The sequence below is a fragment of the Salvelinus fontinalis genome, chromosome 11 (genome assembly GCF_029448725.1).
Source record: "Salvelinus fontinalis isolate EN_2023a chromosome 11, ASM2944872v1, whole genome shotgun sequence".
In the NCBI taxonomy this organism is placed as follows: Eukaryota; Metazoa; Chordata; class Actinopteri; order Salmoniformes; family Salmonidae; genus Salvelinus; species Salvelinus fontinalis.
The window spans coordinates 44,060,042-44,078,076 of NC_074675.1; the positions used below are offsets into that span (position 1 = coordinate 44,060,042).

The 18,035-nt window shown below is 43.5% G+C and overlaps 1 protein-coding gene across 3 annotated transcripts; it reads left to right on the forward strand.

Annotated features, from left to right (window-relative positions):
* Positions 1-8,598: 8,598 nt before the first annotated feature.
* On the forward strand, positions 8,599-15,855 carry LOC129865766 (mucin-5AC-like). Of its 3 annotated transcripts, XM_055938776.1 has the most exons (12): positions 8,601-8,777; positions 10,609-10,641; positions 10,893-10,979; positions 11,304-11,417; positions 11,791-11,880; positions 12,000-12,020; positions 12,124-12,168; positions 12,763-12,804; positions 13,184-13,285; positions 13,393-13,417; positions 13,830-13,912; positions 14,971-15,855. In XM_055938776.1, the coding sequence occupies exons 1-12, from the start codon at positions 8,714-8,716 to the stop codon at positions 14,982-14,984; spliced, it is 720 nt and encodes a 239-aa protein (XP_055794751.1). In that variant the 5' UTR covers positions 8,601-8,713; the 3' UTR covers positions 14,985-15,855. The 3 variants fall into 3 exon arrangements, with proteins under 3 accessions (XP_055794752.1, XP_055794753.1, XP_055794751.1); XM_055938777.1 differs by lacking the exon at positions 12,000-12,020 and having other exon boundaries at positions 8,599-8,777; XM_055938778.1 differs by lacking the exon at positions 10,609-10,641 and having other exon boundaries at positions 8,600-8,777.
* Positions 15,856-18,035: the final 2,180 nt, after the last annotated feature.

Below are 18,035 nucleotides of genomic sequence, written 5' to 3' on the forward strand. Positions count from 1 at the left end.
GAGTGCATTCAGGTGCGTGTCCTACGCAAATGTTCTTCCCAATAGACATAGGTTAATTCTGTTCAGAACAACCAATGGTATGACGCCATGTCATCTTGTAACTGTACATCAAACATAGTGATCATAAACGTTGACACTGTATATGACATGAGTTTTATGATTTGGAAATGTGAAATGCACATAAAGTTAAATAAAGGTACATTTAAATAAAATGTAAATAAAAAATGCATATTTGGCCTGCTTATATGACATCAAAGCGGTGTTTATTATAATCATCAATGTCTCATCTTTCAAAATACAGAGTCCTCTTAATTTACAGCATTTTCTTCACTCAAGTTCAGAACGGCTGACAGTCAAAACCCATACAGCGCTGTGAAGCGCATAGCCAGAGCTCTGACATCATGCACAGCCACAGTGCTCCAATTTAGGCGCTTATCAGTGCCCAAATCTGCCATTTTCAACCTGTACACGGGTACAAGTGTAAAGGGCTACAGCAATGTCTTATAAGGCCAACTTTAAGGTGAGTAATGAACAGATTATTTCAACAAGGGAATGTGGCCTTGACCGGTAATAAATAAGTGCACGGGAAATTAGGACTTGGCAGCACCAAGTAGAAAAAGTGTTTACTTTGGAGCACATTATGAACGTCTTTGATTAAAGTAGGAAGACATTAGGTGGAGTATCAAAACACCTTTGTGTGTGTGGATGTGGATGTTTACACCTCAACACCTTGCTGGAAATTGTGGAATATGTTTTTTAAATATTATTTTGCTATTAAAGGGGTTACATAAGTGTGGTTCATTGCAAATATAATGCCCTTAATGAATCTATTAGAAGGTATTATACAAAGTCACTTTATACACAACCTTCACCCAGTGTTATGCATCCAGTCCACACTGAATGATGTGGGGAAATGTGACAGTTTTTTTGTGGCGGTAGGATCACTTTTCTCAGAGAAAGCCTGTTCCTTTGGGAAGAGGTGTAATGCCTGGGATGCTTTAGATATTTCCTTAACACACACATTCCCACCCTAATTCTGACCTTTGATCAATGGCTGTATTCCCACAGAGCAAAGTAAAATTACAATAGGGTCAGTCCCTTTACTTTTCTCTGAATTCCCCTTATTGTGATAAGAGCCATTCTGGGAATAGAAATCCAAGAAATTGCTAGATAGAAAATGCCAGGAAACAGATTGTTATTCATTGGAGCATAATAATAATAGTAACAACAATGATAATGGTCATTGATAGTAATTCGTCAAAAGATTGAAGCTCGGTTAATTCAATAAATCATACTGTATGTTGAGCAATGTTAGCTTTTTAAAGCCACACTCTGTAAGATGTGCATATCATCAAGAAGTAGGCCACCAACATTAAGCTTTGGTGGGGCTCTGACAGTGTCACTTACAAGTCTGAGGTAAAGCTGTAGCCAGATTTTAAGTCCCTCCTAATGGCCCTTGTCAGATGTGTTCAGTACGTGAGTCACAATGCACACTGGAAGGAAGCGGGTTCTAACATCCTGTTTAGGGATAGCATTGTAAATAAATGTTTTATAGTCACATACACCGGATAGGTGCAGTGAAATGTGTTATTTTACAGGGTCAGCGATAGTAGTACAGCACCCCTGGATTAAATTAGGGTTATGTACCTTGCTCTAGGGCACATTGACAGATTTTTCACCTTGGGTATTCAAACCAGCGACCTTTCAGTTACTGGCCCAACGCGCTAACCACTAGGCTACATACACTACATGCATTCTTCATAAGAGTGAAGTGAATGTCACCCTCAATACTATAACATTTACATTCCCAAGCAAACAGTTTAAGGTCATCTGTTTGCGTGACACTCGTTTGAAAACAAAGAAGAATGGAAAACGGCATCAATAATATTCGATCTGATTCGCACTCTGCTTCTTGAATTTTCTTCAACAATGAGCTGACTTCACCAATCCCATCGAAAAATAATAATAATTTGTGTATTTGAATATATGAAACATGCAGTTGTTCACTGCCCATCTAAGAATGAGATCTCTTCACAAAGAGATGTGCCGTCTCTGCTCCTACTTTGTATTTGTCAAATAATAAGTAAAAATTATCATATTGATGGCTTTAAGTTGCTACAGGTCATGACGCTGAGATGTAGCCTATTAGGCATTGTTGCAATAGAGTATTAGGTGATCTCTATAGTGCAATACATTTTCTAGACAGTCATTTTGACACAGCAATTTTTTGTATTTTTTTTTTTACATGTAACACTTGACACAAAACCTTGACACTTAGTACCTTAAATTGATTTATCAAACAATATTGACTACATTTCATTGGAATTGACTACATTTTCATTGCAATTATATTTTACATCATAATATGATTACATAATACATCTAATAATTGTTTTAAGTGTATTTTGGAGTTATGGGAATGATTTACAGTACCAGTCAAAAGTTTGGACACACCTAGTCATTCAAGGGTTTTGTTTATTTGTACTATTTTCTACTTTGTAGAATAATAGTGAAGACATCTAAACTATGAAATAACATATATGGAATCACGTAGTAACCAAAAAATAGTAAAACAAATCTAAATAGATTTGAGATTTTTCAAAGTAGCCACCCTTTGCCATGATGACAGCTTTGCACACTCTTTGCATTCTCTCAACCAGCTTCACCTGGAATGTTTTTCCAACAGTCTTGAAGGAGTTCCCACATATGCTGAGCGCTTTTCCTTCACTCTGTGGTCCGACTCATCCCAAACCATCTCAATTGGGTTGAGGTTGGGTGATTGTGGAGGCCAGGTCATCTGATGTAGCACTCCATCACTCTCCTTCTTGGTCAAATAGCCCTTACACAGCCTGGAGGTGTTATGGGTCATTGTTCTGTCGCTGCAGAATGCTGTGGTAGCCATACTGGTTAAGTGTGCCTTGAATTCTAAATAAATCACTGACAATGTAACCATTAAAGCACCATCACACCTCCTCCTCCGTGCTTCACGGTGGGAACTACACATGCGGAGATCATCCGTTCACCTACTCTGCGTCTCACAAAGTCACGGGGGTTGGAACCAAAAGTCTCAAATTTGGACTCATCAGACCAAAAGGACAGATTTCCACCGGTCTAATGTACGTTTCTTGGCCCAAGCAAGTCTCTTCTTCTTGTTGGTGTCCTTTAGTGGGGGTTTCTTTGCAGCAATTCGACCATGAAGGCCTGATTCACGCAGTCCCCTCTGAACAGTTGATGTTGAGATGTGTCTCTTACTTGAACTCTGTGAAGCATTTACTTAGGCTGCAATTTGTGAGGCTGGTAACTCTAATAAACTTATCCTCTGCAGCAGAGGTAACTCTGGGTCTTCCTTTCCTGTGGCAGTCCACATGAGAGCCACTTTCATCATAGCGTTTGACCGTTTTTGCGACTGCAATAAAGAAACTTTCAAAGTTCTTGAAATTTTCCGCATTGACTGACCTTCATGTCTTAATGTATTGATGGTCTGTCCTTTCTCTTTGCTTATTTGAGCTGTTCACACCATAATATGGACTTGGTCTTTTACCAAAAACCTTTCACCTATTACTACCTGTCAGGGCAAGGAGATTGAGGTTGTAACCTCATATAAATATCTTGGAATTTTAATTCATTACGGCCTCTCTTTTAAATTGCATATTCAACAACTTACAAAAAAATTGAAGCTGAAATTGGGATTTTATTTTAGGAATAAGGCTTGTTTTTCTTTTGAAGCCAGAAGGAGGCTAGTATCAGCTACATTTATGCCTTTACTAGACTATGGGGATATTTTATATATGAATGCTTCCGTTCAGTGTTTGAGATCAATTGACACGCTTTACCATGGCACTTTGAGATTTATTTCAAACTGCAAAACCTTTGTATACCAGGGTTGGCTGGCCTTCTCAAGTCACTCATAGGCTCAGTCACTGGTATACTTTTATTTATAAAGCCATTTTGGGTTAACTACCTTTTTATTTGGGCATTTTTATTGTTCAGAAATGTGGTGGGTACTCTCTTCGTTCGCTGGACTATATCTTGCTAACTGTTCCAAATGTTCGAACTGAATTTGGTAAAAGGGCTTTTATAAACTCTGCGCCATCGTCTTGGAACGCCTTACAAAATACTTTTAAACTGGAAGAACATGTCCCGATTGGTATTTTTAAATCACTAATGAATGATCTTGAGACTAATTCCCTGACCTGTCAATGTTTTTAATTTGCTGTTTTTGATTTTGTTATACTCTTGTAAATTCTATGGTTTTTACTAGATTACTTAATTAATTTTTGTAATGACTTGGTGCTGCCTATCTTGGCCAGGACGCTCTTGAAAAAGAGATTTTAAATCTCAATGAGCCCTTCCTGGTTAAATAGAGGTTACATTTTTTTTTAATAAAGAAAATAGGGCTATCTTCTGTATACCACCCCTACCTTGTCACAACACAACTGATTGGCTGAAATGCATTAAAAAGGAAAGAAATTCCACAAATTAACATTTAAGAAGGCACACCTGTTAATTTAAATGCATTTCAGGTGACTACCTCATAAAGCTGGTTGAGAGAATGCCAAGTGTGCAAAGCTGTCATCAAGGCAAAGGGTGGCTACTTTGAAGAATCTCAAATATAAAATGTGTTTTGATTTGTTTAACACTTTTTTGGTTACTACATGATTCCATATGTGTTATTTCATAGTTTAGATCTCTTCACTATTATTCTACAATGTAGAAAATAGTACAAATAAAGAAAAACCCTTGAATAAGTAGGTGTCCAAACTTTTGACTGGTACTGTATTTGTTTAGCCCTTCTTTTAATTTAGCAGATTCTCATTTACAACGACTTAAGGAAGACTTGCAGGGAATAAGCCTGTAAAATAAAGTGTACCGTCATCTCAGAAGGGAGGCAGGGTAGGAGAACAATGATGTTTCTAAAAGATAAAAAGAGGGACCAAGCCTGACCTGATTATTGAGGGAAGGGCTGATTAAAATGTATCATATTTTCCCCTTTGCCAAGATAATCCACCCACTTGACAGGTATGGCATATCTGATAACTGAAGCTGATAACACAGCATGATCATTACACAGGTGCACCTTGTGCTGGGGGAAATAAAAGGCCACTCTAAAATGTGCAGTTTCTGTCACACCCTGATCTGTTTCACCTGTTTTGTGCTTGTCTCCACCCCCCCCCCCCCCCCCCCCTCCAGGTGTCGCTCGTTTGCCCCATTATCCCCTGTGCATGTATGCCTGTGTTTTTTGTTTGTCTGTTGCCACTTCGTCTTGTCTTGTCAAGCCGACCAGCGTGGTTTTCCTGTACGCCTGTGTCGCTCTAGCACTTGTTTTTCCTAGTTTTGACGTTTTTGACCACTCTGCCTGCCTTGACCTGCCGTTCTGTTACTGTCTGACACTGCCCTGGATTACTGACTTCTGCCTGCCATTGACCTGTCTTCTCCCTGCTTAACTGCCCATTAAAACAAACTGGAACGAAGACGATGGGGTGTGCCTCTCACCATCTCATTAGAGTTTGGTGCCAAGTCCTAGCTATAATAAAAGGGTCAAATGAGAGATGCAACTGACCACTATATTGATTTCAATTACCGTGGTTCACATAAGTGTAACGGCTTTCGTCTTCCTCCTCATCTGAGGAGGAGAAGTTAGAAGGATCAGAGGACCAATGCGCAGCGACTGGCGGGCGGCTCTGGCGGCTCCCGACTGGCGGGCGGCTCTGGCGGCTCCCGACTGGCGGGCGGCTCTGGCGGCTCCCGACTGGCGGCTCTGACGGCTCAGGGCAGACGGGCGGCTCTGACGGCGCTGGGCAGACGGGCGGCTCTGACGGCGCTGGGCAGACGGGCGGCTCTGACGGCGCTGGGCAGACGGGCGGCTCTGACGGCGCTGGGCAGACGGGCGGCTCTGACGGCGCTGGGCAGACGGGCGGCTCTGACGGCGCTGGGCAGACGGGCGGCTCTGACGGCGCTGGGCAGACGGGCGGCTCTGACGGCGCTGGGCAGACGGGCGGCTCTGACGGCGCTGGGCAGGCGGGCGGCTCAGACGGCGCTGGGCAGGCGGGCGGCTCAGACGGCGCTGGGCAGGCGGGCGGCTCAGACGGCGCTGGGCAGGCGGGCGGCTCAGACGGCGCTGGGCAGGCGGGCGGCTCAGACGGCGCTGGGCAGGCGGGCGGCTCAGACGGCGCTGGGCAGGCGGGCGGCTCAGACGGCGCTGGGCAGACGGGCGGCTCAGACGGCGCTGGGCAGACGGGCGGCTCCGACGGCGCTGGGCAGACGGGCGGCTCCGACGGCGCTGGGCAGACGGGCGGCTCCGACGGCGCTGGGCAGACGGGCGGCTCCGACGGCGCTGGGCAGACGGGCGGCTCCGACGGCGCTGGGCAGACGGGCGGCTCAGACGGCGCTGGGCAGACGGGCGGCTCAGACGGCGCTGGGCAGACGGGCGGCTCAGACGGCGCTGGGCAGACGGGCGGCTCTGGCCTGCTGGGGCGCACAGTAGGCCTGGTGCGTGGTGCCGGAACTGGTGGTACCGGGCTGGGAACACGCACCTCTGGGCGAGTGCGGGGAGCAGGAACAGGGCATACTGGACCCTGGAGGCGCACAGTAGGCCTGGTGCATGGTGCCGGAACTGGTGGTACCGGACTGGGAACACGCACCTCTGGGCGAGTGCGGGGAGCAGGAACAGGGCATACTGGACCCTGGAGGCGCACAGTAGGCCTGGTGCGTGGTGCCGGAACTGGTGGTACCGGACTGGGAACACGCACCTCAGGGCGAGTGCGGGGAGCAGGAACAGGGCGTACAGGGCTCTGGAGACGCACAGGAAGCCTGGTGTGTGGTGTTGGCACTGGTGGTACTGGGCTGAGGACACACACCTCAAGGCGAGTGCGGGGTGCTGGAACTGGAGGCCTGGTACGTGGCGCCGGCACCGGAGGGCTGGTGCGTGGGGCTGCCATAGGAGAGCTAGTACGTGGGGCTGCCACAGGAGAGCTGGTGCGCTGAGCTGGCACAGGATGTGCAGGGCTAGGGAGGCGCACAGGAGGCCTGGTGCGTGGGGCTGGCACAGTCTTCACCAGACGACTAACACGCACCTCAGGACGAGTATGGAAAGCTGACTCAGGCGACATCGGATGTCGTGCCTCATGCAACAAACCAGCACCTCCCTCATAACTCTCTCCTCCAATCTCCCCATTAACTCCTTTACTGTCTCTGCTTCGCTCACCTCCAATACCGCCCTGACTGGCTCTGGTTCCATCCTTGGCTCCTTACGGTAAGCAGGGAGAGTTGGCTCAGGTCTGACTCCTGACTCTGCCACACTCCCCGTGTACCCCCCCCAAGAAATCTTTGGGGCTGCCTCTCGGGCTTCCAGCCGCTCTGCCGTGCTAGCTCCTCATAATGCCGCCTCTCTGCTTTTGCTGCCTCCAGCTCTGCTTTGGGGCGGCGATATTCACCTGGCTCTGCCCAGGGTCCTTTGCCGTCCAACTCGTCCTCCCATGTCCATTCCTCCTTCTCGCGCTGCTCCTGCTGCCGCTGCGTGTAACCACGCTGCTTGGTCCTTTTTTGGTGTGTGGTTCTGTAACGGCTTTCGTCTTCCTCCTCGTCTGAGGAGGAGAAGTTAGAAGGAACAGAGGACCAATGCGCAGCGTGGTAAGTGTCCATTACGTTTATTATCAAACATAAACTGAACACTAAGAAATACAAAACAATAAAGGTGAACATAAACAAAACCGAAACAGTTCTATCTGGTGCAGACACACGAAGACTGAAGACAACCACCCACAAAACCCAACACAAAACAGGCTAGCTAAATATGGTTCCCAATCAGGGACAACGATTGACAGCTGCCTCTGATTGAGAACCATATCAGGCCAAACACAGAAATAGAAAAACATAGAAATACAAACATAGACTGCCCACCCCAACTCACGCCCTGACCATACTAAATAAAGACAAAACTAAATAAATAAAGGTCAGAACGTGACAATAAGTGTAACAAATGTCACCTTAAATGAGTATGTTTGAAAATGTGGGTGTCTCAAGGGTGAGCTGAACATGCAGTTAAGTTCCAGACAACACTGTTTTCCTGAAAGCCCATCCTGAAGGGTATACTACAAAGCAACTTTGATAAACAACCAGAAATAACTATTGATTTTCTGGTTCATTAAGAAAGCTAAACTTAGGTATGCGTTGTTGGTTGTTGAGTCAATTAGACCATGCTAATTTCAAGCTTATATTTCTACTAAATAAGTTATTTAAGAATATTAGCTGGCTAACTTCTTGATCCTACTGTACCCTCTGAACTGATACTGTACATGTTCCGGGTCATTCACAGCCCATTCAGCCCACAGCCCATTCAGCCCATTCTAGTCAGACACTTATTAAGACTCCTTCACACCGGTACGCCGCTCCTGCAACGTGAGGGCAGGAAAAAATAAGTCACAGGAGTTGGCGATGAGGTACAAACAGCCTTAAGAGCTGAGTTCCTATCCAGGCTGGGGCCCGAGAAAGACTTCTCCCACTGGCCGAAGCAGCCTCCCCATCCTCTCCAGCCCCCAACCCTCCGCCCTCGAGGGAAACTGCTCTACTTCCTCCCCTTCTTTAAAGGAAGTGCCAAAATAAGCAGCTATGGGCCAGAATATGAACACCTTTTCCACTGGTTGATAGCAGTGGCTCACACGGCTCTGAAGAACCCTAAGAAGCAGCCTGGAGGGGAACGCTCAGTAGAACCACCATGGAGACCGTTAGGATAGCCCTACTTGTCTTCCTTCTAACCTCGCTCCAGCTCCTCACAACAGGTAAGCCTACAAGGATATTTAGACCTGCTTTTGGCAGTCCAAAAGGACTACTAAGTGGCTTGGATAGGAGAGCGCACAAAGGATTGTTGTCTCACAGACAGAAATGTTGAATTCAATTAATAATGGGTTTTAAAAGTTACACAATAACAAAGTGTTTAACACCGCTGGACAGATACGAGTTTTAGTCAGGCAAAATGGATGCTTGAAAAAATAGGCAAAAAGACTTGCCAGTAGTTGCATTGTATAGTGTTTTATGTTATTTTGTCTTGATGAGTAGAATAGTTGTTTTTATTAGCTGTTGTATTTACTTATTGTCTTAATCACACTTGGTTTGTAAATAAAAAAATCTTGCATATGGACATTAGGGTCATTAAATATCTTATATAATAACACACGAAACACGACTGGCGATCACAATCAAGATATCCAGAACAGTATACAGACATTTTTTCCAGGGACATCCAGTGATGCCTATGTGCATATTTCCATTGGTACGAGCCTGAGATAAGAGCATCATTGTTTTTTGTTGTTGTCGATTGGAATCTTGTGTAGTGTTCCCCCCCAAAAAACTGTATTTTATCCTTGTCAGCCACGTGTGGAGGAAGGTACAGCCTCAACCCTTAATAAGGTGCTATGAATGTTAATAAAGTAGCATACCACTTCGGGTTAAGGTGTGTCAAGTGTTACCAGGATAACTCAGAGACCTCCCCATGGTACAAGTCGCCCAAGAGAGGCATATGGACATGAAGGTTGACAGGAAGACGCACCAAAGTTGTTGGCAGGACATTGAAACATCCCTGTTTTACTAAAAGTCAATTGTAAGACCAGATGCACACACAAAATAGTCTTTATTAGGTGTGTGTGAGGAACACTGTTCAGCACATTGTGTGCTTTACACCTACACTGAGTGTATAAAACATTAAGAACACCTGCTCTTTCCATGACAGACTGACCAGGTGAAAGCTATGATCCCTTATTGATGTCACTTGTTAAATCCACTTCAATCAGTGTAGATTAAGGAGAAGTGACAAGTTAAAGAAGGATTGTTAAGCTTAGAGACAATTGAGACATGGATTGTGTATGTGTCCCATTTAGAGGGTGAATGGGAAAGACAAAATGTTTAAGTGCCTTTGAACAGGGTATGGTAGTAGGTGCCAGGCGCACCGGTTTGTGTCAAGAACTGCAACACTGCTGGATTTTTCAGATTAGCCATCCTTGGCAATCTTTTCATGAGACATATTGCATCGGACAACACTGATTATAAGACAGAACATATAGGAATAAAAAACATTGTTTGACGTCCAGGCCGAGACAAATGAATGTGCTTATTTGGGCTTGTGGAAAAAATAAAGAGGGAGTCTCCTGATTTGTTGTTTTGCTTGGAGCATGGGCACAGATCCAGGACCTGCGCCGCCTAGAAAGGTGATTGGAGCTGTAGATAGCCAGTGGGAACCAAACTGCTCCTTCTCAAACAGAGGGTGAGAGATCATTGTCCTGACCGTTTCGAAGTGAAATGATCCAATCGGCAGCAAATCTCCTTCCTGCATGAATGTAAACATCTGCAGGAAACACCCAAGCAAAGCCCTAGTGACTACAGTGCAAGCCTCTATGGAGTAGACAGAGACATTTTTTTGTTTTTTTCCCTTGCAAATATGTCCCACCATAATATATACAAAACTAAATTGATAAAGGGTTCTCTTAACAAGAAGTATCCGCCTACAATATATATATATTACATCTAAAAAAACTAAACTCACTGAATGATTTAATTGTTTTTGTCTGCCTCTCGTCTGTTGTTCGGATGCTTATGGTGTTGCCACACTAAAACCAGCACAACAATCAACAACAGACAAACCAGATTTGGGTAGGTATATTATAAAACATTTGAGTTACTGAGGTAATATTTCAAGAGACAGTGATAGTAATTCAAAAAAATCTCAGGGATTCCTGATTTTTCTTTTTTATTACAAACAAAAAATGAACACTCAAGAGGCTGGCTGCATTTTAAAGTCTGAAAGATTTTCGCATCGCAGATGTTTATCCTGCTGCTAAGTTTAGTGATTTTAATCTTATTGTACACTACTGAGTTAGAACATCTTTGATCTGTCATCACAGAAACTACGACACCCGTCACGGCTGTTCCTCTTTCCACTGAAAACAACCTTGGTGCAAATGTTTCTACAACCAGTGTGAACCAAACCAGTAAGTCAAATAAAAAACTTTTCAAAACATGGTCTAACGTTACAATGTCCTGATGTTCTAGTTCAAATAAGTCTCCGAACATTAGGACATTGTAACATTAAAAAGTGTTCAATCTTTAGAGATAGGTACAATATGCTGGTTTAGAAACTCTGCTATTAACACAGCATCATAAAACGCATCATACCGGCTGTATTTCTGTATTTTGAAAGTGATATATCTTGTAAACTTGATTGCTGACATGCAAAACATTTGTGGGACTATATCAATAATGGACTAATGAAACAAATACCAAAATATTGTTTTGTGGTGGAATTTTCCTTTAAGACTGGCAGAATTCTACCTCAGCACCTGCTACATCAACAGTAACAGAAAATACAAAGATTTCATCCTCACCCCTAGCCACAGTGAATTCCACATCTCCAAATACTAAGGATAATGGTGAGACGTCATAGACATTTCATTTAAATTGGCTATTGAAATGTAATCTGTCTTCTCTGTAAACTTTATTTTTATGACAGAGGTCCTACATCATACAATAGGTCTGATGTGCTCACATGTGATTGTGCAATAAGCTCCACAGATGTAAAAGCAGATGATAATAGCCAGGGTTTGAACATATGTACAGCATCTCGGAGTGCTGATTTAGGATCAGTCTTGTCTTTCAGGTTCACAATGAATAAGATTACATAGACAGGGAGGACCTGATCCTACTGTAGATCAGCACTCCTACTCTGAGAAGCTTAATACTGCCACAGATCTTTTAAAATGTTAGACATTTTCTGAACGAGTGCTTTCTACCTCGTTCGCACAGGAACACAAGGGACCCAGGCCCCAACAACTGTTACCAAGAGTGACCCACTAAACCAAACTACCATTTCTCACCTTACCAAAAAGCTCGCAGGTAGGAGAAGATTTGTTTACCCTCTCTCAAATCACAATAGAGATAGGATAGCAAGTACTGCATTGGGTTAACGATACCATGACCCCATAACAATGTTATGCCATGAATGTTGTCTTCAGGTTCAGAGGATGAAAATACAGGTATGTCTAAAGCACCATCACTGTCCCTCAATGCACTATTTTGTCCACTACCTGTGTAGGAAAACACGATGGTATAATGATAAAAATGACAATGTTTTTCCAGGTCAAGATAGAGTCAAGGACAAGAAGAATATGGGTCAAGATGCCGGTACGTCCTCTGCTACCATTATCTGTATAGGTATAAATTCACATTGCAAGGAAAATGGAGCACCATTCGTGACACTGAAAAACACACCGCAAAATAACCATAACATTTTAAATGGACACATCCAGATGACAAGTTACCAACACCATATATACAAAAGTATGTGGACACTCTTTCAAATGAGTGGATTCGGCTATTTCAGCCACACCCGTTGCTGACAGAAGTATAAAATCGAGGACACCGCCATGCAATCTCCATAGACAAACATTGGCAGTAGAACAGCCTTACTGAAGAGCTCAGTGACTTTCAATGTGGCACCATCATAGGATACCACCTTCCCAACAAGTCAGTTTGTCAAATTTCTGCCCTGCTTAGAGCTGCCCCGATCAACTGTAAGTGCTGTTATTGGACCAACTCCATATCAATGCCCATGATTTTGGAATGAGATGTTCGACGAGCAGGTGTCCACATACTTTGTCATGTAGTGTATTATGCAACTAGCATCTCCTTCTCGTGGTCATCGAAAGTTCAAAGTTACAGCATAAATCACACTGCAGAGTATATGGAGTTTTACGTTATGCTATTGTTTTCTACCAGGTCAACAGGCTGGAGGTGAAGAGACGGAAACTCCTAAATCAGGTAATGTAGCATCTTTATGGGCCCATTTACCTCAGCATCTTTTTCCACCACACCCACCAGAGGGTGCACACACTTCACATTTGACTGGGTTGTGTGTGTGTGTGTGTGTGTGTGTGTGTGTGTGTGTGTGTGTGTGTGTGTGTGTGTGTGTGTGTGTGTGTGTGTGTGTGTGTGTGTGTGTGTGTGTGTGTGTGTGTGTGTGTGTGTGTGTGTGTGTGTGTGTGTGCAAAGTCAAGCCATGTTTGATTACAAATCATCATAAATTGCCTACATTTCACATTGTCCCAACAATGGTACTAATCCAACTTCTCATGGGATGTGAAAAACAACAGTTTTGTCTGCCACACTAAAGAAGGATATACCTCCTCTTTGTCTTCAGATAAGAACCTGCTGTGGATTATTTTGCCAGTCCTGGCAGTTGTGGGGGCTGCTGTCGTGTTCCTTCTGAAAAGTAAATGCATGAAGGACCACGATCACACAGGTACTACTCAATGACTGAAACAGCTGTGACTCTACACAGCATTATGTCTACATACTCATTACAAACTAAATATCACTCATTATTCAATTGTTTTTGTCCCTGAACAGAGATAACTGATAATGGAACAGAAAAGTAAGTATAGTCGTTGGACTGTACATAAAGATACAATTTAGACAGCACCCCATTTGAACAGTTCCATTATAAACTGGGTGATGCAGGCCCTGAATGCTGATTGGCTGAAAGCCGTGGTATATCAGACCGTATACCACGTGTATGACAGAACATTTATTTTTACCGTTCTAATTACGTTGGTTACCAGTTTATAATAGCAACAGGGCACCTCTGGGGTTTGTGGTATATTGCTAATATACCATGGCTAAGGGCTGTATCCAGGCACTCCGCGTTGCATCGTGCAAAGAACTGCCCTTAGCCATGGTATATTGACAATACACCACACCCCCTCGTGCGTTATTGTTTAAATATACTGTGATCATGTCAAAAAATACTATTACCACCAATATCCCGTGCTGTCTCCTTTTTGTAGTGCTTCTTTCCAGAGCAGGCCGGACAACGCCAAAGACGGTGTCATGCTTCTCGGGGTGAAGTCTTCAGGCGGTGAAGACAATGGTACGTTTAAACTGGTCACTTACTAGCAGGTTAGTATCGTCGAACGGTGAGGCGCTGTTATACTGTATACTTCCAGCAGCTCTGGTGAATACATAAAAGGGCCATTGCAGTAAAGCTTGGCTCGGCTCAGTAGTGTGAAAATATTATAACAAGCAATTAGTCTATTCAGTTCCCACGACTCCTCCCCTTCAAGTGAAGTAAAGACAAGGAGGAACACTTCAATAAAACGTAAAAAAGTTAAAGAGAATCATGCACACCATTATTCTTCTACTTAACTTTCCCAAGTTTTCGCACTCATTTCCACCATCCCTCTACATTACAACTGTTTCATCAGGCGTGGACCTGCAATTATTCCAGGGAAGCCTGGAGCTTTTAATATGTCATTGTGCACATTCAGTAAATGAGCTTGGGCTGCAGAGAACAGGGGAAGGTGTTTCCTGTGATTTCTCATCCCCACCCTTGAAAGACCAGCAGAGGATGAAAGATGGGGACTTCCTCACACAAACACAGATTATTTTGGACGGGCCCTATTGTGTGGCTCCCTGGCCCGGCAAATGTCAATGTGCCCTGGGCAAACCCTGTGTGTAGTTTGCACCTCAGGCACCTCCCCAAATGGGAATTAGGCATAAAATCCTTACCTTCCTCCCTTTTCACTGTAATCAGAGCCTCTATCTGTTTGCTGGTAAACTCTGATATCTGGACAATAATACAACACTGAACTCTACTGTTCTGTTGAGCCACCACGAAGCAAACGCACCAGGGCTGAGTTCAACAGGACGCAACGTTATGGAACATTCAGATAGAAATGTACTATATAGAACAAGGATGCCTCTGTCATTTAAAATAAGGAATCACGTTGTCTCTATTCCTGGCATTTCTATCTGCAACGTTCGACAACGTTTGGCTACTGATCGTGGCCCTGGGTATTCCTATTCTAATGCGAGGGATGTTGTAATATAAAGAGCGGTCTCATTTATATAACCACACCTGTCAAATTAGATCCTGGGTTAGGGTTTTATAATACATAACCAGTTTGTTCATTTTGAACTCCATTTCAGCTGCTGCAAGATAAAAGGGAGGCCATCCCATTCGAAACGGCCAATGGATGAGGACGAGCTCTTACAACCCAAAAAATGGTCCATATCCCTTCACCTTCAACGATCTAAACCTTATGGACTATCAAATACGGCGTCACAGAATCCCAAAAGTTACTAAAGTGGTAACATTTGTATATGGTTTGTGAGTATTGTAGGATATGGGGCTCTTAACCGAACACCTGTCTGTTAGAAGATATAGCATGTTTTATTATGTACTTCATTGTTTTGTGTATTCCTATTTTGATGGTAATTTAGTCAAGAAGGAATTGTGATTTTAATTTAATCAAGACCAACATCCAGCCATTTCAGTCAGGAAAATGATGCTGGATTCTGAATTAATATGAATAAATTAACCCAAATTCTTATTGTCTGAGTGTAAGATGGTTGTTAGTCTCACCCCTGTATTCAAGATACTGGTTTTGATTTGATTAAGTCACCCAAACATGCATGAAATCCAAATGTACTGAACCTGAATTCAACACACAATTCCTCGATTTAAACCAGTTAGTGACCAGTACACATGGTTAACAAGTGTTTGTAGGCTTTAAATCTGTTCAAAATAATGATTTAGTTTTCAGTGTAAATGCCAGGATTGTAAAGATGAGCTCTTTTACCAGTAAGTTTTCAGTTATTTTGTATATTAGCTGTTGCCTGTCAGAACTTTTGTCAAATGTTTCCCAAGGAGGGTTGGGTTTGTTTAAATCACAGATGTTTGTTTTACAACATTTGGGGTGAAAGCAAATAAACTAAATGTGTTTATTTTGTGTAAAGGAGAAATCCATAAGATGTCCCTCTGGTCAAAGATTATTTGAATTTCTCAAATACAGAACAGCACTGTTTTACTGATCGGCATTGGTTGAATATTTGTGGCTTTGCACCCGTACACGCTAACAAAACTTTGGCGCCATTATACAATACATAAGTTAATGTTGATTTTGGATGTTGACTACACCTGGCTACATACTGTATCTGATTGATTTGAATGTGTTGAGTTATATAATGCACCATTGGTTCTTAGTGGTATGCAAATAAGCAGACCTCATAAGCGTATCGTATTCCCAAATAGTAGACCCGTTTTTAATGGACAGCAAAGTCCAGGCACAGCTGCTCCCATCGCTCCTGGAGGGTTTATTTCCAACCAGGTTGTCTTTCTTTGTCGTCAAACTGCACAGATGATCAGATCTCACAATGCTTTGTCTGAGTAACCATTTCAATAGCCTAAATTATAACACAGGCCTAGTAATCTTCTGAGATGCGCAGCATGTAGAGCCTACATGATTCGCCACCTGTAAAGTGTCTACTTCTTTATCAAAAGGAACAGCATGGCTAATGTAGCCTGGTAACCTTTCAGAACTGCACAGCCGAAGAATAGCACACCAAAGAGGGTATTGTCCCTTTACGAGACATTACCCTCACTGGGGGGCGAACAAGGAGGAAGCAGTGATGAGGGTGGTGAAAAACTGAAGAGTGCTGCTAGTGCAACTGGTGATGATGAGGAAGGAGCATCTGCGATATGTAGGTCTTCACAAAGGTAAGCATAGAGTTGTTGTCCATCCAGACACTCAACCTCTCAGTGCAGGCCCTGACAGAAAGGGTGGACAGACTCCAAGGAATACTTTATTATTGGGCAGGTGGAACATAAGAGACTATTCGGATGTACTCCAGTTCTCTCCGAGAATGCTGAATAGGAACACTATGATGTACCAGCCAGACCAACAATCACACTGACTCCTCAACAAAAAAGACCATGATACAGCATTAATATGTATTATAACATGCAAAGATATGAGCCAGGGAATGACCCCAGAGGACACCTCATAGACTACTATAACTCCCTACCCATGGAGCTTAGCTACTCATTGCCATTTGTTAAATAGGATCCCCATTAGGTTTTGCAGAAGCAGTAGCTACTCTTCCTGGGGTCCGTAAAACTTGAAAAGTAACAAAACACAATTTAAATACAACTAAAAAAGGAATACAAACAATACAACTGAAAAAGTATGTGTGTTAGAGTGTGTGTGTGTGTGTGTGTGTATGTGTCCCCTCACAGTCCCTGCTGTTCCATGAGTTGTTTAATCCATTTTTTAAAAGGTAATTTCGCTGTTTGCTTGAGTAATTGGAGATGGGAGTGCCATGCGATCATGGCTCTGCATAAAACTGTGTGTTGCCGTGAATTCATTTTGGACTTGGGGACTGTGAAGAGACTCCTGGTGGCATGTCTTGTGGGGAATGTATAGGTGTCTGAGCTGAATGTTATTTGATTATGCAAACAATCTGGAATTTGTCACAGTAATATTTATCATAAAAACTAGAAGAGAAGCAGTTAATCTCTTGTCAACCCTCAACCATCTCAATATGGCACTGGGTCACCTCCATTGCTTTGGCTGCATGTTTGGGGTCATTGTCCTGTTGGAATGTAAATCTTCGCCCCAGTCTAAGGTTGTTTGCACTCTGAAGCAGGTTCTCATCAAGGATTTGCCTGTATATGGGTCCATTCATTGTTCCTTCTGTCCTTACCAGTCTCCCAGTCCCTGTCACTGAAAAGCATCCCCACAGTATGATGCTGCCACCACCATGCTTCACGGTAGGAATGTGTTGGATGGGTGATGAGCTGTGCCTGGTTTTCTCCAAACATACCGCATTGCATTCAGGACAAAGAGTACAATTTTTGTCTCATCAGACCACAATCTTTTGACTTGTGCTCTCACAGTCTTTCACATGTCTTTTTGCAAACTCCAGGCGTCCTGTCATATGCCCTTTTCTCAGGAGTGGCTTCCATCTGGCCACTCTCCCATAAAGCACAGATTGGTGAAGTGCTGTAGAGACTGTTGTCCTTCTGGCAGGTTCTCCCATCTCAGCCAAGGAACTCTGTAGTTCCCTCAGAGTGGTCGTTGGTTTCTTGATCACCTCCCTGACCAAGGTCCTTCTTGCCCGGTTGCTCAAATTGGTTGGATAGCCAGCTCTAAGCATAGTCTGAGTAGTTCCATATTTTTTCAATTTTCCAATGATGTGCTCTTGGAAAATGT